At 52.1% G+C, this 23,077-nt stretch overlaps 1 protein-coding gene across 8 annotated transcripts; it reads right to left on the bottom strand.

Annotated features, from left to right (window-relative positions):
- Nucleotides 1–609: 609 nt before the first annotated feature.
- KANK2 (KN motif and ankyrin repeat domains 2) lies at nucleotides 610–22,881 on the bottom strand. Of its 8 annotated transcripts, none has more exons than XM_033134243.1 (13): nucleotides 21,258–21,505; nucleotides 20,203–20,317; nucleotides 18,571–19,782; nucleotides 10,693–10,860; nucleotides 10,494–10,596; nucleotides 9,354–9,593; nucleotides 8,629–8,716; nucleotides 7,879–8,098; nucleotides 6,819–6,961; nucleotides 5,056–5,256; nucleotides 4,887–4,976; nucleotides 2,593–2,673; nucleotides 1,177–2,475 (listed from the first exon to the last, which is right to left on the bottom strand). In XM_033134243.1, the coding sequence occupies exons 2-12, from the start codon at nucleotides 20,237–20,239 to the stop codon at nucleotides 2,620–2,622; spliced, it is 2,556 nt and encodes an 851-aa protein (XP_032990134.1). In that variant the 5' UTR covers nucleotides 20,240–20,317; nucleotides 21,258–21,505; the 3' UTR covers nucleotides 1,177–2,475; nucleotides 2,593–2,619. The 8 variants fall into 8 exon arrangements, with proteins under 8 accessions (XP_032990129.1, XP_032990132.1, XP_032990128.1 ...); XM_033134244.1 differs by having other exon boundaries at nucleotides 1,184–1,316; XM_033134238.1 differs by lacking the exons at nucleotides 2,593–2,673; nucleotides 21,258–21,505 and adding an exon at nucleotides 22,775–22,881 and having other exon boundaries at nucleotides 610–1,316.
- Nucleotides 22,882–23,077: the final 196 nt, after the last annotated feature.

Raw genomic sequence — 23,077 nt, 5'->3', positions numbered from 1 at the left:
TAATACATTATCGATATCTCACATTGTGTGTTCACCACCCAGAGTCAGCAAAATGTATGTTTATTATACCTCAAAAAATAAAACACCTGAACAAAATATTTTAAGATCCACCCTATTAGAAAAAGGTTTGGCAGGGGATACTTAAAAATGTTGACTATGGTGGCCATTTCTACCAAGTGGAACCATGGCACCCTCCACTATGCCAAACATTTCTATATTGTTTGAATTTTGCTTTTTACGATCAGTATGAATTATTCTGCCGTAGGGAAAAAACAATCAGTAAAGACTGTCTGAGGTGTTCACTGTGGTTGGTTGTTAGAACTTTCTGCCAGGATGGCAATATTCTCTCTCTCTGAAGCCCAGTACAATAGCCACAAGCCAAGTGTGACTATTGAGCATAAGTTAATTATAATTAATTTACATTTAAATGGAAATAGTTACATGTGACTAGTGGCTACAGTATGGGACAGTGCTGGTAAGGGAGGTTATTGTAATATTCTTGCCACTTTTCTGTAGCTTTGAACATTGTTCAAAATAAGTGAATTCTAAAAAAGATCTATGTTAAATCTTAAAAGAGGAATACAATGAGACAAAGATCAGACACAGACGTGTGGGCATTATCATAAGGTAGCTTTATTAAGTTCCCTTACTTTCTAAAAAACGATTACAAAAAGGAATACTTCATTTAAGTGTAATACTGTCTTTATGGACGTACCGTGGTTGGAAAGTGAAGTTAAAGGTCATGAATACATGTGAGAAGAGGATGGGGACAAAGGTAGGACCCCCTGTAACCTACTAGGGGTACCGGGGGACAGGGGAATAAAGGGACAAATATGGATTTATCTGAGTGTGTATATGTGTGTGTGGGGTCAATAAGCTGCTTCTGAAAGCTTAAAATAAACATACCCGCTGGCTCCTGGCCAGGACACACAGGCACACAACTCTGTACCGCTTCTCAAAGCTGCTCCAATCTGCATACAGTCTTCCAACACATACCAGTGGTCAGCCTGAAGCAACTTGGGTTTTGTTTTCTCTTCAACTTGCACACACACACACACACACACACACACACACACACAAAATCTGGGGTGCCTCCCCCCTTTGACCATCCAAGCTCTTATGTCTTAGGTACAAAATCAAGAAGATTTTGATTCCTTCAATCAAAATCAAAGCAAGCCAGACTCCATCAAGCCAAGAAACCCATTCCTCCAGGAGAGAAGCCAGCATTTCACTTGATTGAATGAAGGGATGCACTCAGGGTCTGTCTGATCTATCCTCCGGTTGTCTGCCTCCAACCCTGGCGGCTGAGCTGAGAACTGGACAAGAGAGGGCAGGACACCTAAGGGTCTTACTCCCGTCACAAGGCTTGGAATCTGTCCCTTTTCTTTCTTTGGTTCAACGAAAGGTAGGAACAGGAAAGAAAACCATATTGAGATTCTGGGGACAAAACAGGCAATGAAGGAAACTGTGTGTCTGGCTGGCGAGCCCCATTTCCAGCAGGCTCCGTTCCAGGCAGCTCCGGAAAGCCTGTAGGTTGTTAAAAAAACCCAGCTGGCCCTTGTTTGGTTTTCGGCAAAGCCCTGTCTCTTTCAGTTTGTGCTGGGAGCCCTCCGGGGGCAGCCAACTTTTAATCGTGCACACATGGGGTTTCTGGAGCCTGCCCCATGCTCTGCCAACAAGCACATGCCCTGTTTTCTTTCTCTTGAGGAGAGAGATTCTGGAGTCCGGGGAGGATGAGGACGGCCTGTAACCAAGGTTCTAAGCCCCGGGACTCAGCAGCCACACTGGGAACTAGGTTCATTTCCTGTGTCTTCAGGTTTGAAGGATTTTCTAAGAAAATATTTGCTGGGGCCTCCATGCGGGGAGGGGTCGGATTGCGGGGTAATTTCTTGATATGAACTGCTCACACATCTCAGCTGCTGGGTCCTGAGCCCCCCGCCAATTGAATGGGGGCGGCAGTGGCAGCAAGAAAGCAGAAGGACTGAATTTTCTTCCCCAGGTGACAAGGACAGAATCCATTTTGTGAAGAGATCAGAAGAAAATTCCCCCAAGAAAGCCGTCTGGGGGAAGCAGACAAAATGCTATTATATACCAGACAATTAAATGTGGGGTGGGGGTGGAGAGAAAGGCAAGGGGAGTGTTAAGCCACTCCAGACGCCACCCGTGCACAATAACATTCAGGATTAAAATGAAAATATGCAATTCCAGTGACTTTCAAATTTGGCAACAGGTTAATATGATGTCCCCCCCTCCCCCGACAATTAAAAAATACAGTAATTTTTGCTTTCACCCTCCTCCATCCATCATTGCCAGCTGATTGTTCTCAGTGATCTTCACAAACCCACACCCCAGCGTCAGCCACTGGCACCAATTTATATGAGAGTGTAGCTTCGGTCTGTACTGCAGCTGCTTTGAACTGGGGTACCAGGCCAAACCTGCTTTAAGCTGCAGTCTTGTCACTGTTGGGAACTCCTCCTGGGAAGCAGAAGAAAAACCCACTTGCCTTTGAGACTTGGACCTTGGTGGGTATGAGAAGGTGCTGGCCAGGGAGGAGACAAGGGGTGAGGGAGAAGGGAGGAGGGGCGGTTTAACCTGGGGCCAGCTGGTCCCCTCTCACGGCTACTCTTCTGCGGAGGATGATGCCGGACTTTCGTCATCTGACATCGGGGCAAACTGAAATGAGAAGCAGAATTCCTTGCTTGTCATCCTTGCCTACAAGGCGCCGACTTTGTTGGCTGGCCCCGTGGCTGTGGTGAGTGAACAAGAGGCCGTGATCCCTTGGCCTCAAGGAGGCGACATTGTCAGGGAGATGTCTCAAAAAAGTAATTAATACAGTAGAGGATTTTCATCAGGGGTAAGGGATGGAAGGGAATGAAAGTGGATAGTGGGTGGTCAGGGAAGGGGACATCTGAGCTGAATGAAGCTGAGGGGCCAGCCAAGGGATAGAGGAAACAGCCAGTGGAAAGGCCCTGAGGCAGGCGCAGTGATAAGGCTACTGTGGCTGGAGCTTAGTGAGGGAGGGGGAGAGGAAAGAGGGTGGGGGGAGGTGAGGACTGTTGTGCAGGATGACTGGCTTTTTCTCCAAGTGGGATGGGACCCCTGGAGGGCTGTGAACAGGAGGGATGTGCCCTGACTCAGGTGTTCACAACGACTTCTGGCTGCTGTGGAGAGAACAGACTGGAGGGGCCAGTGAGGGTGGCAGCAGGGGGACCAGGGCAGGCAATAGCAGTGGTCCAGGTGAACAATGATGGAGGGTTGGGGTTCCACCCTCAGGAGTCCCTGGGACCACAGATCAGGCATCACCCAGCCCCATCACCCCCATCTTCCCGTTGAGGAAACCAAGGCCCAAAACTGATCCCCAGGTGATCCCGAGCACCATGACTGAGGCCCAGGTGTCCTGACACTCTGGGGAGTGAAGCCAGAAAAACTCGGAGCCTCGGAAGAACCTCAGAGGCAGGTGGAGATGGATGGCGTTATGTCTCCGCAATCTTCCCTCTCTTAGACCATTCGGGAAATTGTTGTGGTTGACACCCACCATGCCACCCTTGAACTTGGCCCCAGATGTTCCTCGGGGAGGCCGGGGCAAGTGCAAGGTGGACGCCAGGTGGGGGAGGTGAGGCTCCTGCCCAGGGTCTGGGGTCAGACTGACCCCAGGGCCTCTGTCTTTTACTGGCTGTGAGACCTTGAACCACGGATTTAACCATTATAAGCCTCATCTTCCCCAACTGAAAAATGGAAATAACATTAGTACTTTATGCAACTGAATCGGGTTATTGTGGAAGGTTCAAGAAATCATGCCTAGTAGGCACTTAGTATATAGTCCATCAGACTGGAAGAACTTGTCTCTTCCATCAGACTAGAAGCGCTTTGTCCTCCATCAGACATTTAGGACACAGCAAGTATCAATATCATCCTCCTCCTGTTATGCTTCTGGAAAAGTGTTTTGCTAGCAGGCAAGGTTTTTTTTTTAAAAAAAACAACCCAGATTTCTGTGGTCAAATAAGAGAAATGCTGGGCTAAACAGGCTGGGTTTCTTTACAGGGTTACTCCTCACGGCCTCTGATGCACTGACATGCTTCGCGTGAAAGCCCAAGTCTTCACTGGCCCACAAGGTTCTCATGATCTGTGGAGTCACCTCCCTGCCTTCATCTCTTCCCACTGGGCTCCTTGATGCCCCTCAAACACACCAGACATGCTCCTGGCTCCGGGCCTTTGCACTGGCTGTCCCTTCTGCCTGAAGACCCACACAACTTGCTCCCTCACTTCCTCAAATGTTGGCTCAAATGTCACCACTTTATCAAAGTCTAAAATGGTTCCTCCGTCGGTCACCATCCCTCTTACCCTGTTTTTTTTCTTTTTTTTTTTTAAGGAGGGCACAGCTCACACTGGCCCTTCTGGGGATCGAACCGGTAACCTTGGTGTTATTAGCACCACGCTCTAACAAACTGTGCTAACCAGCCACCCCCCTCTTCTTCTGTTTTATATTTCTTCCCAGCACTTACCAACCCCTGGCAATGATATACTAATTTGCTTACTGTGTCTCTTATTAGAATGTCTGCTTTATGAGGGCAGAAGCTTCTGTGTCTTGTTCAGTGCTATGACTGCAGGGCCTGACACAGTGAGTGCTCTGTAAATGTTTCTCAGATGAGTGAATGGCGAGTAAGAGCATGCATCTGGAGCCAGATAGATCTGGGTTCAAATACTGTCATGCCAACCATATCATGCAGTCTCAGCTCCCCATGACTCACTTCCTCATGGGCACCATGAAAGTTTAACAAGCTTAACTATTAAGTCCCTGGCTCAGGTCCCATACACCATCAGCTCTTCATAAACATCTGTCCCCTCCCAGAGCCCCCCACCCCTGCCCTGCCAGGGTGGAGACTCACCGAACACTTGATGTTCATGCGGGAATACAGCATGGACGCAATTTCACTCTGCCCCGCATCTAAGGCCACCATCAAAGCTGTGCTCCCGTCCTGTAAAGCATCCGTTGCTATGATGACACCCAGCACTGTGCTCCCACCCTCCCCGAGGAGCACCGGGGTGGGGACTCACGCGGTCAGTGAGCGCGATGTCACAGCTGGGCACGGCCAGCAGCAGCCCCGTGATCTCCTTGTGGCCGTGCTCGCAGGCGCACATGAGAGCCGTGGAGCCGTCATCGTCTTGCACGTTGACGTCTGCCTCGCAGGCCAGCAGAGCTCTGACCACGTCCACCCGCCCGTGGCTGACTGCCAGCATCAGGGCTGTCTGCCCTGCCTGGGCAGGGCACAGAACAAGCTTATGGACCATGCAGGCCCCGAGGCATGACACCCCTGCTCCAGAACCTTCCATGGTCCCCGAGTACTCTGATGCTAACGGCACCCCCACTCGCTGGCCTCCTTCTGTATCTCAAAGAGTCCGACTTCCCACCGTCCAGCCTTGGTACTTGCTGGTCCCTCCTCTTCTTGCTGTCTCCTTCTCACCCCTCAGGTCGCAGCTTAGATGCCTCCTCCTCAGGGAGGTGACACTTGCCTCCCCATACCCACACCCACCTAAAGCAGAGGCCTAAGTCACAGGTGTAAACATATGTACAAATTTATCGAGCTAAGATTTGTACACTTTTCTGCATGTAAGTTGAACCTCAATAGAAATTACTGAGGTTCATCAGTGGATGAACAAACAAATAACATACTACAGAATATTATTCAGCCTTAAAAATAAATGAAGTACTAATGCATATTACTGTATGGATGAACCTTGAAAACATTATGCTCAGTGAAAGAGGACACATGACTCCATTTATATGAAATACCCACAACAGATAAATTCATAGAGACAGAAAGCAGACTGGTGGTTGCCAGGGGCTGGGGAGGGAGCACGGGGAGTGACTGACTGCTAATGGGTGCAGAGTTTCCTTTAGGGGTGATGGAATGTTCTGGAAGTAGATAGAGGTGATGGTTACACAACGTTGTGAACGTACTACATGCCACTAAATTGTACACTTTAAAATGGCTAATCTTATGTGAATTTCACCTCAATTAAAAAAAAAGGAAACCACTAAAAAACTATTTTTAATTAAAATAACGAAATCAATAAAAAAAGGAACCAGGGTCTGCTCCTGTTATGCACCCTCGCAACTTCTTCCTTCACTGCGTTTAAGCCGTTGCAAATCCCTCTCCTTTGCACTGTTCCCACTGGATCCTGGCTGCCCTGCTCTTCTGCCTGGACACCCGTCCACACGCTTGTCGCCACCATAGTCTCCCAGCTTCCGTTCCCCAACAAGCAGCCAAAGGGAGATTTCAAACCAGAAAACAGGCCATGCTACTCTCCTGATCACACGCCCCTCATGGTTTCTCGCAGTCTCCGAGTCCAAACCCACTCCAAGCCTCTGAGCTGCCTGTAAAGCTCGTGGCTCCAGGGGCCCCCGGCTGGCTAGTGAGCTTTAGGAGTGTGGGGACCATGCCTGCTTGTCCACCATTTGAGCCTCCCCGCATCCAGCTGCTGTCCAATGAATTACCAAATAGGATGTGGGACGGTGTCAGGTTAAGAAAGGCTGAGGACCCCTATGTCCTCCCCCAACCCCAACCCACCGTTTCCACCAGAAGGTCCTGTATCTGAGGCAGTCTGGAGGCAGGTCATAAGAAAGGGGCTCTGGAGTTAGACACCCTGAGTTCAAATCTGCCCCCGCTAGTTTGAACTTGAGGAAATGATCTGCTTCTCCGAGCTTCAGTTTCCTTGTCTGTGGAGTGTGGACTCTCCCTTGGAACAAGATCATGTCTCGGCTTGGCACATAGTACATGGGAAGGGCTGCCCAGGTCTGCAGCACCCAGGGCCCGTACCTGGCTGGCTTTGGCGTTGACATCTCCAAGCCGAAAGAGCTGCAGGACAGTCTCGATGTCATCCTGGGTCTTTAGGGTGGCCAGCGCGGTAAGCATGATGGGGCTATAGCCGGCGCGGTTCTGCTTGTCCACTTGGCAGACACCTGCGAGGAGGGAGGGGATAGGAGGATATGAGCCCTCCGACCAGCTGATGCTGGCCAGGGCTGCCTCACGGCTGGGGGAGGGTCCCCGAGGACAGCCCACATCTCTGCCATCAGAATGGGAACCTTGTTTCACTCTCCCATAATGAGCATTGGGCATTGTGTCTCCTCCATCAGTCTAGGTGTGGCCTAATTCCTCCCTTTTCTCAGACTGAGAAACCCATTCTGCCCCAGGGTGTCTGTCTCCATCGTGTCAGCCCGTTAGATGAGTGGCTTCTAAAAGTGGAGCCTGTGCCTCCTCCATCAGACTGGGGCCCCCTGACATTGGCACCCACATTGGGGCTGAGAGAAGGAGCTGTGTCTCCATTGATCTGGAACAGCCAGTCTTCTTGAGATTGGCCTCTGCCTCCATCAGACTGTGGGCCCCGCCTCCTTCATCAGACTAGGACACTGTATTCCCTGTCAGACTAGGGAAGGGCCAGTATTTTCTTGCTGAATTGAGGACCACATTTTTCCAAGCCCCGGACTGGAGGCCACATCCGTCCCTCAGACTAGGGTTGCAGAGGTGTGGCTTCCAATATCCAAGGCTCCTTGCGGATGATGGAAGGGCCTCATGTTTTCCCTAAGACCATGGCTGCCCTTTCCAGAATACTGAGGCTACAGGGAGACCCTGTGTTGCCCCTACCAGACTGGGAGGCGAGAGTCTCCTTCAACAGAATGGGAGGGCAGTGGCTCCCTCCATCAGACTGTGGAGGTGGCATTTCCTGCATCTGACCCAGGGTGGTGCCTCCCCCATCAGACAGTGAGGGTGGAGTTTCCCCTATCGGACTAGGAGGGCAGTGTCTTCCCCATCAGACCATCAAACCAGGGTGGCCGCTGGCCCACTCCACTGGGCCCGCCGTGCCGCCTGGCGGGCTCACCGCTGCCCAGCAGCTGCCGCACCACCGGGAAGTTGGCGTGGGACACGGAGTAGTGCAGCGCGGTGTTGCCATTGCTGTCGGCGATGTTGACCACGTAGTCCAGCAGCCGCGCTGACATGGCCCGGAACGTGACCAGGTGGCGCCGTACAAGCTCAGGGTGGGCGTCACTGCGGCAGGCCAGGCGCAGCCACTCCTGCAGCACCGTGGTGTAGGCCACTTTCTGGATGCAGGTTGGGGAGGAGAGGAAGGGGCATGAGGGCAAAGCCCCAGGTGGTGAGTGTGGACGCCCCTGTCCTCAACCAGAGCCTTGAAAGGGGAGTGTGGGCTCCCCACCCACATGAGCCCCTAGAGTGAAGTGTCATATCCCCATCCTGGACAGGGACTCTGGAGGGAAGTGCAGACACTGCAATTCGAGATCTGCCCCCTAAAGGAAGATGTGAATGTCTCTATCCTGGCTATGACCTTTGAAGGCAAGTGTAGATACCAGAAGAGGGAAATATGCCAGCTCCTTCCCGGAAGCCCCCAAAGGACCCGAAACCAAGGCCCGGTTTGCTCGCGGGAGATCATCCTTGGGCCCCACCCCACCTCCCCGGTCCCTCTCCAAGGCCCATGACTCAAGCACACACACCCCCCCCCCCAAGCTCCAGGGTCCCCCTGAGGCAGGCACAGGGGACACTGCAAACAAGGAGAAGACAGTGTATAGGTGATGGGGAAGGAGACCCCCCTCCCAGGCCTAGGGCCCCACTGTACCAGCTCGCGCTCAGTGAGGGCGTTGGGGTTGTCCAGGTACTTTTCCAGGGCCAGGCAGGCTGAGATGAGGTCGGGGCTTAGCTCCATCCTGCCAGGGAGAGGCAAGGGGGTTTACCTGGGGAGTACCCATCTCAGCCTCTTGGTTCTCCCTACTTCCCACATCGGGCTGGGGTGCTCAGAGAGGACCTCAATGCTGTCCACCACGGCACTCACCTAATCCCGCCAGGGCTCACCTGAGTGGTGGACCCTCAGATGCCCCCTTCACCAAAAACACATTTTAATACTATACCCCAAGGGGCAGACATGAGAATACACAGACCCCAAGAGAAAGGGGACACACAGGCCACAGTTTATTTTAACTGGTCAGTGGCAATGGAAAATCTTTTCCCAAGGGCAGATTTTTCACCAGGGGAAAAAAAGAGATAAACAGGATCGACCTGTGGGGCAAAAATGTCCCAGAGAAGGTGGGTAGCTGAAGGACAAACTTTGCCTGCCCCCTAAATCCTAACCCAACAGCCCAAATTGCCCCCTTCAGGCCCTTCATCAAAACCTCCAGACCTTCAAGATGCCTAGAAGGAGAAAGTACTTGTTCGCTAGTTCAAACTAAGGTGTGCATGACTGATTGGCTGGTCCCTCAAAAGGCTTGAATGGTGGGATCTGAGGCAGAGGTCACCCCACACACCCCCTTGGGCCCTACCTGAATCCCTCCCATTCAGAAAACTGACCGGATCTCCTCCTCTGCATTTGATTCTGATGCCCCCTCAGCTGTGGGCACGTGCTGAGACTCCCGAGATAGCTGGCACTCCTCCCGGCTGGTACTGGCCACTGCCGTCCCTGTGGGCCTGAGCTGGGGGGCTTCGGCCACACTCAGCACCCTTTCCTTGGGTTCTGGGGCCTCGTTCTCTGTGCTCTCATTGTCCGAGAAGTTCTCTGCCGTGCTGGAGTCCTCGGAGGAGGACTCATACCTGGGGAGGAGGGATGGGGAGGGAAGGGAAGATGCCGCATCGGACAGGACATGGGAGGGGAGGGGCACAGCTACTGGGCTTCTCTGGACCTGTTTCCCCACCTGCTAAACGAGGACCATGGTAGTATGGACCTCCCAGGGCTACAGGAATGGGGCCTATAGCACCTGGCACAGTGCTCGATAAACACGAGCTGTGATTGGGATTACGCTGTAGGGAGGGACACTGCTTTTCCTTTCTACCGTTTGGTCCCTGCCACATGCTTCGCTCCTTACACAGGTGCTACTGATTCAGATCCTCACCCCCCTGCAAATGGGACCCCAAGCTTCTTGCTTCCTCTCAACAAAGTCTAAGCTTCCTGGCATTTGAGGCCCCACACTGTCCCTGCCCAATGCTCCCCATGCCTCCCACTGCTGAGCCTTTATTCAGGCTGGGTCCTACAGTAGGACAGCCCTCGCTGCCTTCTCTTCACTTTGCTAGCTCCTACTGTGCTGCAGCACACGTGTCCCCTCCTTCAGTGACTCCCCTGGGGGCATCCATGCCTCTCCGAGATCCCTCATTGCCTGAGCATCCCCATTGCTCCAACCACCGGAGGCCCCGCTGGCGCGGGAGCTTCACCAGGGCAGGGAGCTGAGTCTGACACCTTCCACGGGTAGTGCAGTACAGTGGTTAGAGCACAGGCTCTGAAGCCACACCACTGCGACAGACTCCTGGTCCAGCAAGGCCCTTGGCTTCATCGTGCCTCAGTTTCCTCATCTGTCTACTGTGCTTTCGTTAAATGAATGAATCAAAGGGAGGGGCTTAGACCAGGTCCTTGGTACGTTCTTGGGCTCCAATGAACCAAGGAACAACAGGAATGGAAGCTGAGGAAAGTGAGGGGAATGGGATGGGGGCTCCTCTCACCCGCCATTGACCCCCACGAACTGGAGGCTCCTTCGGTGGGCCTCAGCGTCTGCAGGCTCCTCTTTCCGCTTCATGATGGAACGCAGGCTCACCTGGGGCCCGCCTAAGGGAAGGAGTGGTGTCACAAGGGGCTTCCAAAGTCAGATCCCATGCCCAGGCCTCCTGTGCCCTGCCCCTCTTGGCAGTTACCCCCACTTGCCTGCGCCTTTGGCCTCCTCTGAGTCACGTGAGGCTGCTTGCCTGGTGGGCTCCCTGTTGATGGCATCAAGGGTGGGCACCTGGCCTATGTCCTTCTTGGGCTGTGCCAAGGAGGCTGCTGCAGACCCTGGCGGTGCTAAGGATGAGTCTGCAGGAACCTGTGGGAGACCTGGAGGGGCAGGAAAGAGGCACTCACCATGGGTAACAACAGCAAAGCAACAGTAATAATAACTGCTTCCTGGGGCCAGGTGCTTGGAGGACTAATTCTTGTATTAGTTCATCAAATCTTCCCAGCCCATGAGAAGTTGGACTATTAGAGCTGAGTAAACTGAGGCACAGAGAACTGGCCCAAGGTCACCCAGCAAGTGAGCAGCAGAATCCGATTCCAACCTCGGTTTGTTGTCTGCCCCACAGCTGGTCAGGGAAAGGGAGGACCCTGTGACCCCACAATCTTGGCTCATGACAAGCATACTGACTGTTGTCTGGAAACAAGGTTTGATCACAGCCAAGTGTGGTGGTCACTACAGAGAATCGCAACGCCTGGGAGCAAGCTGTATGACCTCAGACAATTCACTTAACCTCTCTGTGCCCCAGGAGAATGATATTCCTACCTCCTGGCATCTTGCACAGACTAAAGAAGGTAAGGTGGGATGAAGAGCTTAGAACAATGCCTGCGCATCAAGAGTGCTTGAGAAGCATCTGTTAATTCAAGATAACTGTTAACTATATTTCGATAAAACTTAATATGATTTTTCTTTCTTTTTTTTTTTTTTACAAAAGCAGGTTATGCTGTAGGATATCATTTTTTATCTGGCTCCCTTTTTTCCTTCTTTACTTAATTTTAAGCAGATGTTACTTTAATAATCAGGAAAAAGAAACAATAAGGCTCTTGGAAAATGAAAATTAAAACCCCACCCAGGCAGTTTCAGTTTGGGAAAATGAAAAGGTTTTGGAGGTGGGTGTTGTAACGGCTGCACAGCAATGTGAATGTACTTAATGCCACTGAACTGGACACTTAAAAATGGTTTAAATGGGAAATTTTATGTTGTGCATATCTTACAACAGTTTTTTAGCAAACCCACCTAGGTTGGTCTAAGGACAATGGTGATTTTGTGGGCATCAGACAGACCCCCTAGAGGCCTGTCTCCTCTGGGAACAGGCTGGCAGGAAGCTCCAGCCCTAGGTCACCGGCCTGGAGCGAAAAACAAAAGTTGAGTCGCCACTGTGAGTGGCTGCCCAAGTCTCCGCACAGCTCAGGTACCCCCAGGCCACATGCAGCTTCTGTGTCACCACTTTCCCAGGGCATCCCATTCCTGCCACTGGCCAAGGGTTTTGCAAACCAATTCATTTTAATTCCTTTTAACAGTTAAGACTTTTTTGATATACACAGTAACTACTTCTTCCATTCCGTGGGGGACACTCAACTTGACGAAATACTTGGGACAAGCACACAGGACAGAAAAGACCCTTGGCCATGAACACATGTGACAGCACCCAAGCCCGGGGTGTGGCCGGGCCGGGCCAGGCTGACCCAGAGTCGGAGTTGAACTCAAGTGGGGGCCAAGAACACACACTGGATTTTAACGTGAATCTCCTGTGTTTTTTTTTAAAACAATCTTGTCACTAAATTCACATCAAACAAACAAAAGCACTATTAGGCCATGTGGAATACGTCTTGAGGCAGATGGTCAGTTTGCAATCTCAGTGTCTGCCCCAAACTCCGGGCTCCTGATTTAAACACCTCAGAGAGTAACAAAAGCAGGTGAAGCAACATTATGCTGAGTGAAATCAGCCAGGCACAAAAGAACAAATACTGTGTGATTCTACTTAAAGGAGGTCCCCAGAGGAGTCAAATCCATAGAGACAGGAAGCGGAAGGGTGAGTGCCAGGGGCTGGCGGAGGGGGATGAGAGTGAGTGTTTAGTGAAAACAGAGTTTTACTTTAGGAAGACGAGAAAGTTCTGAGGATGGATGGTGGTGATGGCTGTACAATAGTGTAAATGTGCTGAATGCCACTCATCTGGGAACTTAAAAATGGTTGTGATGGTAAATTTTATATTATATGTATTTTACCACAATTTTTTTTAAATGAAAAAAAACAAAAAAAAGGAATGGCACCATGGTCCATTCCGCCCCCAGGGAAAAGCAGGCCCTGCCTCCAAAAGCTAGGGTGGCTCCTTCCAGCATGAGGAGTTCAAGGTCAGATGCTACACTGCTAAAATAACAAGAACAATAATAAAACTGATATTTATTACTGTTATTCCACTGGGGGATGGGGCAAACTGATAACAAAATTTATATGGAAAAACTAAAGTCCAAAACCAGCAAAGACAATTTTACAGAAAAGATCAGAGATGGGAAACCTGGCCTAGGAGAGAGTAAAACATTCCAAAGTCACAACAGTCCAATCAGAGGGACATTGTTGTGAGAAGAGATGGGCCGAAGGAATGGAGGACAGACAGCCCAGCACAGCCCTCTGAGGGAACTGGGGGGACGAGAGGGGTTTCCACAAACCAGTGGTCAAGGGTGGGTCTGTGGTGTTGGGGAAAGCAACGTTCCCTAGCCAAGAAAAATCAAGCTGGATCCCCATTTCATGCCTTACACAGAAAATAAATTCCGAAGGAATAATATGAAGGTACAACTACAAAGCCACAGGAAGAAAATGTAGCAGAATATCAGGGGCCTCAGGAAGGGGAAAGATTCCTTTAAAAATTCCTCAAAGCACAAACCATATATGAAAAACACGAGGTGATCTCAGTATATGTGGGATCTAATAAAACTGAACTTATTGATACAAAGAGCAGACTGGTGGTTGCCAGGGGCAGGGGGCGGGACGGGTGAAGAGGGTCAAAAGGTATAAACTTCCAGTTATAAGATAAATCCTGGGGATCTGGGGATGTAATAATGTACAGCATGGTGATTATAGTTCATAACACTGTATTATATGTTTGAAAGTTTCTAAGTGAATAGAGCTTAAATGTTCTCATCACAAGAAAAAAAATTATAATTCTGTAAGGTGATGGGTGTTGACTAGACTTATTGTGGTAATCATTTTGTAATATATACATGTATCAAATCCTTAATTTGTATACTTTAAACTAATACGATGTTCTATGTCAATTATATCTCAATTAAAATGGAAAACAATTTAAAAAAATACAATGGGTTTAACTATTCCAACATGAAGATTTCTATTTGATTAAAAACTAAACAAAAAACTTATAGACAAAGTTAATTGACAGAAGAATACAGTCTGGGGGAAGACATTCACAATGCTAAAAAGGGTAAGTGATTATTGTTCTAAAATAGGAGTAAACAAACTTTTTCTGTAAAGGGCCAGATAGTAAATATTTTCTCTATGTGAGCCATAAAATCTCAGTTGAAAATAGTACAAATGCAACTCTAGACAGTATGTAAATGATGGGTGTGGCTGTGTTCTTACAAATTTGAATTTCATATAATTTTGCTCCTCACAAAATGTTACTCTTTTCATATTGTTCAACCATTTAAAAACATAAAAACCATTCTCAGCTTGTGAGCCATATAAAAACAGGCAGTGGGCTGGATTTGGCCCGCAGACTGTAGTTCACCAACTCCTATTCTGGGATACGCCGGGAACTTCTCAAAATTGCCCAAAGAAAAATGGACAAAGACTACAAATAAGGAATCCACAGAGGAATCTTATTAAACATATATGGTAATGCCCAACCTCATCAGAAATCAAAGAAGCGCAAATTAAAACAAGGAGATACCACTTTGTACCAGCATCAGATGGGCAAACAATTAGATAGATAAAAGTGTATATTGGTGGGGATGTGGGAAAATGGGCACCTCAGACAAAGCAGGGCTGATGGGAGTGTGAACAGGGAGAGCTCTCCTGGAGAGGATCAGACAGAATTTTGAAACTGCATCTCCTGAAGCCCAGTGACCCTACCGGAGGGGGCAAGTGAGGATGGCCCCAGCACTGTTCACGGCAGCCAGGAGTTGGAAGTAACCCAAGTGCCCACCAAAGGGGGATCGGATAAGAAAAGTGTAGCATATACTAGGGCATTTAAAGTGTCAAATCAGATTTATAAACATCAGGGTGGAGAGTTCAAAACTAGTGGGTACAGAGGAAAAAATAAGAAAAGAACAAGATTTATTTTTCCCTAAAGCACAATACCATTTTAGGAAATTAAACACAGGGCATATTTTTAAAGGACACCCAAATATCTAAATAAGCTTCTGGAAGGTGGATTGCCAGGAATGATATTAAGGTGGGGGTGGGAATTGATGTGTGAATGGCACAGAGATTGACAAACTATGGCTCTAGGGCATGGTTTTCACATTTTTAAATAATTGGAAAAAAATTCAAATTATATGAAATTCTATTTGGGACAAAGATTCATATGGAAGTGACATTTCAGTATTGACATGTGAAGTTTTTTTGGCATACATCCACTCTCACTCATTCATTTATACCTAGATTGTTTATGTCTGCTTTCATGCTATAAAGGCAGAACGGAAGCACCAAATTCATCAAAATGTATACATTAAAAATGCACAATTTTTTGTATATTAAGTATAAAGCTGAAAGAAAAAAAAAGAACCCAGCAGCACTGAGTCATTGCAACAGAGATCATATATATGGCCTGCAGAGCTGAAAATATTTACCAACCCTCATCATTGAGGGTGGAGACAAAGGTGAAAAAAAGAGTAAAATGAAACAACAGAGGTGGGGTTGCCATGAGCAGAATTTCATTAACTCAGGTTTGAGCTCCTTAAATCCAAAGAAATCATTAAAAATTTAAATTACTCAGCCACCCAGTACAGGAAGTGAGTTGAGCCGTGTGTGTGTGTGTGTGTGTGTGTGTATGTGTGTGTGTGTAAAGCAATTTGGTAACAGACATCAAGGTCCTCAAAAATGCGCTTTTAGAAACCTGTGCTGAAAAAAACAGATCAGAGGACATAAAGGACCTGTGGAAGAATGTCTGCGTGGCACTCATGAGAGTAAAGAGATGATGTGGCTATTTAAAAAAGCACATCCAATAATTTTTAATAACATGAGGAAATGCTCCTGGGATAATGTTAAATCAAAGAAATCAAAGAATTTAAAACCTGGCTTTGAGAACCGTGGGCAAATCCTTTAACCTCCCTGTGCCTCAGTTGCCTCATCTGTAACATGGGGATTAAAAGCACTATCCCGCTTCATAAAGGTGCTGGGAAGTTAAATGAATTAAAATATGAAAAAGGAGTCAAATAATGTCTTGGTCTGCAATAAGGGATGCTAACTGCTTTTAAAAATAAAATAAAGCAAAACAACTAATTCCACCAGCTCCGTGTCATGAAACTTGAAACATATACATTATTTTCTGTGTTAAAAATTTCAGAAGGAAAGAAGCATAAGTGTTGACAGCAGCTGCGTTTGGGCGGTGGTGGGTTTATGGGGGTTTTATTTTGTGTTCTAGATTTTTCCATACTTCCCAAAGCTTCCACAAAGAATACGAACTGCTTTCAAAGGAATATGTTTTGAACAAGGGCAAAGGAAATTTACAAGTCTTGGAGAGACCCCACAGATGCCCCTTCTCCCACTGATCTCTGTGGTTTGCCAGGTGGAGGGATGGGACTTGGGGGTCTCCAGGCCTCTAGTAGCCCTAACCTACCTTTGCCAGCCTGAGGGGAAGGCTGCCAGTCACCCTCCCCACCCTTCAACTGCAGTGAGCAAATTCTAGATGGCAGAGAGTTTGGGCTCCTCCTTGCCTCCTCCTCCAGGGAGCCCTCCCTGACCTACGCATCTAGCTGACCCATCTAAGCAAATACATGCTGCAAAAACTTGTCAAGTCCTTGTAGTATCTCATTTTATTTCCCAAATTGTTCCTCCCCAGTCTACGAGCCCTGTGGGACCAATCCCTGATACTATCCTGGACCTTGCTTCTCTAGCCTGCTCCTATTCCAGCTTATTCAACATCCATGCCCCTCCTCACCTCAGGGCCTTTGCCCCTGCTGTGACCCCCCTCCCAGAACACTCTTCTTCCCACCTCTTTGCCACCTGGCTGCTTCTTTCCTTTCACACCTTGGTTCAAAAAGCCAACAACTAACCCATGAAGCCTCCACTGTTTATCTGTTGAACACTTGACCTGAATTGATGCATTTAAGCCTCACATTAATCTGGTGACATCAGGCTGTCAGGACCCCCCACTCTATAAACATTTGTTGCATGAGTCCACATTGAAATGAAGCAGCACACACCAGTTCCACTCAAGCAAGGCAGAGGTTGGGGCTGGCTGCAAGAGAAGGTGAGATACGAGGCAGAACTGTCGGGGCTTGCACAGGGTGGGGACATTGCTGTCTGTGGGTCCTGCAGGAAGGAGGCCCCACGGCTGCCCTGGGAAGCATGTCTGGAATGGAGGTTGCCTCTCAGAGATCCCAAGGCTAGGTCGGGCGGGGTCCCTGGCTGGAGGCCAGAGTCACAGGGCTGGGTGTTTGGGATGGATGCAGAACAGAGGAGTGGTGCCCGGAGCTGGCCAGGAACAACATGAGGAAGCAAGAAAACACAGCTGGGTTGGGTCCCCACCCTCCAGCTGTGCCCTCCAGTCCCACCACGGGGCTCTGGCCACCTGACATTTGAGGCCGGGATGAGGACCTGTGCCCCACCTCTGAGGCCTGCTGCAGGTTCAGGATGACCTGCGTTTAGATCCTGGCTCATCTATTCCATGGCCGTGTGACCCAGGGCAAGTGCAGCTTCTCCCCGAGCCTTAGTTTCCCTAACTATAAACAGAGTTGACCTGAAAATCATCAGCAGAAGCAGCGACAAGCACTGATTGAGCACTTACTTTATGCTCTAATTCACAAGCTCCCTAGAGGTGGGGACTATTATGCCACTTTACAGACAGGGAAGCTGAGGCCCAGAGAGGTGAAGTTGCTCACCCAGGGACACAGCAAGAAATGGAATTTGAGCCCAAGATGTCTGGCTGCACAGCTCCCCGTCTTTAGCTCCTCCGTGGGTGAAACACTTAGCATAGCACTCCATACCAGGCTGGTATCCGATAAAGAACAGCTGTCATTATTATGAGTCATTCCGACAGCTTCTCCCAGTAGCCTCAGGGTGGCGGTGGTGGACAGCTGCCATTCTGCACATCCCACATCCCCTTTCTTTGCATGAGGACTCAGCACTTCCTTCAGGGAGCATCCCCTTCCTCCCTCAGGACTTGGCCATAGGACTTGGGTGGGGCTACTCTACCCTTAGGATGCCCCTCACTGCTAGGCAGTGAGGGACTCAGTGATTAGCTTGGTGTCAGGCATGTGACCCAAGTCAGCCAATGAGCACCACCCCTAGAATTTTTATTGGCACTATTTGGACTGAGGGGCTCTTCTTTCACAGAGCTGTAAGGGAAGATACCAAGAGCAGTGGGGCCACGTTTGCCCACCTGAGAGAAACCTCCAGGGTGCACAGAGGAAGAGAAAAAGACTTAGAGATTTCAGGGCACCTGGATACAGCTATGCCTGAAGCTGTCACTATGTTACATGAACAACACACTTCCCTTTCATTGCTTAAACTAGTCTGAGATTGGTTCCTGCCACTTAGAGAATAAAGAGGGAGAAATTTTTGCCCAGCGAACCAACAGCCTTGGGGACCCTCCCACCAAAATACCTCCTGTTTTCTGGACACCTACAATGTATTAGACCTGAGGACAAACACTTAACAGATACCCAATTTCTCTGCATGGTTCCTAGTGCACTGAGTCGATGACACAATTTTGTCCCCTTTTTGCAGATGAAGAGACAGAGGCTCTGAGAGGGGCAGCAGTCTATCTGGTAGAAGGCCAAGGCTGGGGCTGGACCCTGCTGCTCAGATGAAGAAAGGGACCCTCCACCACCCTCCCTGGCCAGTTATGGCTCACCTGCTACCCCATCGCAGCTTCGCTCTGTGATGCTGATCTTCTTCACCAGGTGGATGTTGCCAGTGGATGCAGTGGGCGCGGGGAACGCTGTCTCCACCACCTCATGGCTGCGGAACACAGGGGGGTTCTCGGCCCCTCCAGATGTCACCAGGGCCCGCAGCCCTACTCCATAGGGCTCCAGACTCTGGGCCCGCTGTGCAGGGGCCCCAGCAGCTGTGCTGGCTGCCACCTCCACCTCCCGCGGCCCCTCTACGACCCGGACAGTGTCCACGCGGACTGGGCTGTCCGGCGATGGCCAAGCCTGGGGTTGGGGGTCAGCCTGCCGGGCCTGAGCTGCCTGCAGCTCCTGGAGCGCTTTCTTGAGCTGGGTCTCCAGCACAGCGACCTTGGCAGCAAGGGCTGCCTCCCCATCAGGCATGCCCAAGTCTCGCTCTCGGACCCAGGTGCCCACGCTCCGAGTCTCGAGTGCCACTGGGTCCTCGGGGGGCTCAGGAAGGTCGAGGCAGAGCTCGCTGCGGCCTCGGGCCCCTGTGGGGTGGCCCAGGAATTTCTGGCTCTTGAGCTGCACCGTGAGCTGCCGCTTTTCCTCCTGCAGCACTGAAAGCTTCACCTGGAGCACGGGGATCAGCTTCACCTGTTCTTCCAGCTGCCGCAGCTTCCGCAGAGCACCTGCCATCTGCTCTCGCACATGAGCCAGGTGCCCAGCACTGGGTGCCACGGGGGTGGACAGTCCCGAGCCCCGTGGCGTCGGGGGTGGCAGCCCCACGCCTACCAACGAGCTGGTTGAGCCGGCGGCGCTGGGTGTCAGGGAGCCCAAGCCAGTGGGTGCAGCCGCCTGGTCCTCCAGGCGGCGCCGGGCATCCAGCAGCGTGCGCTCCACACGGGGGTTGAAGCCGCCACGGGCCTCCAGGGCACCATACTGAGGGTAGAAGCCTCGGCCGCAGTAGGAATAGGCCGAATGGCGGCTGTCCCCACTGGCGTTGGAACACAGTGACTCGGTGCTCGTCCACCAGGAGCCAGGCCCTCGGGGCAGCGAGCCGAGGCGGGGCCTGCGCTGCACGGCCACGCGGCGAAGCGTGTGGCCCTTCTCAATGTCATCCACATACTTGAGAAAGTCCAGGTCCAGGCGGTAGCCATAGGGTGTCTCCACGGAGTAGGGAGGGTCGGTCTCCTTGGCAGGGAATGCGGGCGGGGAGGCTGGGCCTGGAGTCCCTGGGGCAGGGAGAAAGGCTAGCACCTCTGCACATTGCTGTCCCTCTGGGGGCAAGACTGATGTACCCCAGAAAGTCAAGGTTTATTTGCCCAAGGGATGGGAGCCCACTGGGCCCTCTCCTGCTCATCTGTGGCTCCAGTCTCAGACCCACCCCCCACAGGACAGGGCCTGGTCTCCCTCTCAGACTCTCCAGGGCAGAGCCAAATTGGTCCCATTTCGGCCCTCAGAACAGGGCTGTGTCTCATCCTCAACCCCCAAGCCCCACTCCAGGTGGGGCCCTGTCTCTCTCCCCCCAACCCTAGGCCCCAGGGCAGGTCCCTTTTCCCTCCCTCAGGCCTCCAGGACAGGCCCATCTCCACTCAGCACCCCCACCTCCAACCCCTGGGCAGGGAGGGCTCTTTTTTCCCCAGATGCCTGACCTGGGAAGGGGGCTGGCACGTGCAGGACTTGGGCCATCCTCTGGTCTGCAGATGCTCCTCAAGAGTCACTGGGAGACCCTGAGTCAGACCACCTGCAGCACAGGCTGAGGCTTACCTGGGGAGAGGGGGAGATGGAGACTGGAGTCAGGAAGAATCTGCGGGGGGGGGGAGGGAATGTGGCCCCCCACTCCACAGCTGTTCCTTCCAACACCCCTCTTCCCTGGTATGGGACCCTCTCGTAGGCGTACACCCAGCCTGGCTGTGGAAAGGGGTGGGGGGCCCCCGCGGCCTGGAACAAAGAAACCAACCCTCATAGTCTGCCGGCACATCTGTCCAGCCCCTGGACAGGCTCCAGCTGTTCCCATAGCCCCGCCTCTACAAGGACCCCAGCCCAGGGGCCCCAAGCCTTACAGGCCCCACCCTTCCTGCACCCCCTCCCCTCAGTCCAGGCCAGGAACTGGTTATAGGGGCTGTGGTGGGCAGGGGGCTGGGGTGGTAACAGGGGGACAGCCTTCCTGCATGGATCTGATGAAACAGAGAGAGACCCAGGGACACAAAGAGAGCTACAACTCAGGGTAGAGCACCCCAAAACAGAGCTGGGTCAGGCCAGCCTGGGTGGGGGGGTGGTAGGGAAAGTTGTGGGGAGGCAACAAGGAGCAAAGCCTTTCCCCTTTATGGAAACAATTTTCTCTAAAAATAAACAGTTTCGGAGCTGGGCTACAGGAGAACTTCCTGCCCCCCCAGGACACGTCCGGCTGGGGGGGTGGCACAGCAAGGATAGAAGCCGGGCGGTGGCCCGGGAAGTCATGGGGGGTGCAGGGAGGAAGTAAGAGGGGACGCCTGGAGGCTGCAAAGGGGAGGGACAATCAAGGCCTCTCACTAACCCACCCTGAGCCCTGGATTCCAGCCAGGGTCCTTTTGTCCCCAACACTCTGCCTGAGCTTACCCCGTCCTTTCTGCTGTCTGACCTCCAGCCACCCTGCTACAGAGGACCCGGCTTATCCCACAACCAGAGAGGACCCTTTCTGGCCAGCTGGTGCCAGGGCAGTGGGTACCTGGGAGGATGCGCCAGGTGGGGCACCTGCCGGGCATGAAGGCAGGGCTGGGGCTTCAGGGGCTGCGGAGCTTGTCCTTGTCTCACACCCTGTGTGTCTCTTGCTTAGCGTCTTGCTTTATCTCTCTCTCATCCTGGTCTCTGCGTCTCTCCACATCTGTGTTTCTCCACGTCTCTCTCTGCGTCTCTCTCCACTTCTCTCTCCCTGTCTCTCCTCGTCTCTGTCCTCACTTCTCTGTCTTGCAACACCTGGAACACATGGTCACTGATTGTAGGAAATTTGGCTTTCCCCCTGCCTGGAGGCTCATCCCCCCCTGTACAACAGGATCAGAAATATTTTCTGGGGACCCGAGAGAGACTGGAGGCAGGAAGCAGGACTGGAATATCCTGTGGGGGCCCTTGGAGGTGGATAGGGGTGGGGCAAATAATAGTAAAAACTATCTGGGCAATTCATTTAGTCATCAAACAACCCCATCAGGTGGGTAGTTACCATCGTATTTCACAGATGGAGAATCTGGAGGCACAGAAATGTGCAGTGACTTGCCCAGGGTCACTGGAGGGGAAAGTGGCTGGTCCCGGATTTGAACTTGCCTGGAGAATTCCCCTACTGTGGGCCAAGCCGTCCTCACCCCCACTCCACATCCCTCTACCCATTTCCTATACACAGAGACTGAAGTCTGGGGGTCTCCAGCCATCTGACTACCCTCGCAGAGGGCAGGTGACTCCAGAAAGCACACTGGGGGTGGAGTGAGGATGTCTGGGGCTGAGGCCCCTCTCCCTCTATGGAACCCTTGGGGGACAGGGGGAGGGACACAAGATGAGGATAGAAAGTAAGACAGGACACTTAAAGAGGCGACAAGGTAGGCGTCTCAGAGAAAAGGAGCAGGGTTCGGGTGGGCTCGAATGTCCGACGGGGTCTCCTTAAAGCCCTCAGACCCGCCTGAGTATCTCTGGGGTCTTCCCGCCCTCTTCTAGCCTCAAAAAAGGGGGTGAGGAGGACGCCGCCCGTGCAGTGAGGGGCGGGGCCTGCGGGGTCCCCGGCTAATGGCAAACAGCTGCCGCTCCCCACGCTGGCCCAGCCGCCAGGCCGAGGCCCAGCCCGGCCGGACGCCCGGCCGTCTTCCCGCCGCCTGGGGCCTGGCTCTGGCCCGGCCGGCCGCGGAGGAGGGCGAAGGGGGACGGAGAGGGGGAATGAGGTAGAGAGAGGAAGGAGATGAGGGGAAGAGAGGCAGAAGGGAGGCAGAGATGGGGCCGAGGGTCAGGGCGCGAGGTACAGATGGAGGAGGAGGACGGGGCTGGGGGAGAGAAGCAGGGACAAGGGTCAAAGATGAAGACGGGGCAGAGACGCGGGGACCGAGACACTCAGAAGTCCGTAAAGTTTGGGCTGAGATGGTGGAGTTGGAGGCAGCAGCTGGTAGAGACCTGCGAGGTCGCGCCCCGGAGTTGGGGATGGGGCGGTGACTACGCTCAAATCCCGATCCGGACTCGAACCCCGACCCGACCCCAGGTCCTACTCGCCTCGCGCGCTCCGGCCGCCGCGTCCCTGCGTCCCGCCGCCCCTGCGTCCTCCTCGCGCCGCCGCCCGGCCTCCCGGCCCTCCGCAGTAGCTCCACCCTACCTCGCCCCCTACGGGCTGTCCCCGCCCCTCATGACCGGCCCCGCCTCCCAGTCGCCTAAGGGCCGGGCCCCGGTAGCGCGGGATAAGGCCGGAGGACACGATCGCACCTGGGCCGCAGGTGTGTGTGCGCGCGCGGGGGTGTCCGGCCATGTCCCCTCGCCTCCCTTCCCCGAGTCCCCGGAGAAGGGGCCCCCACCGAGGTC

Source organism: Rhinolophus ferrumequinum, chromosome 18 (genome assembly GCF_004115265.2).
Source record: "Rhinolophus ferrumequinum isolate MPI-CBG mRhiFer1 chromosome 18, mRhiFer1_v1.p, whole genome shotgun sequence".
Lineage (NCBI taxonomy): Eukaryota > Metazoa > Chordata > Mammalia > Chiroptera > Rhinolophidae > Rhinolophus > Rhinolophus ferrumequinum.
Note: the sequence above shows the minus strand (reverse complement) of the source record. Positions and strands in the feature narration are given on the sequence as shown.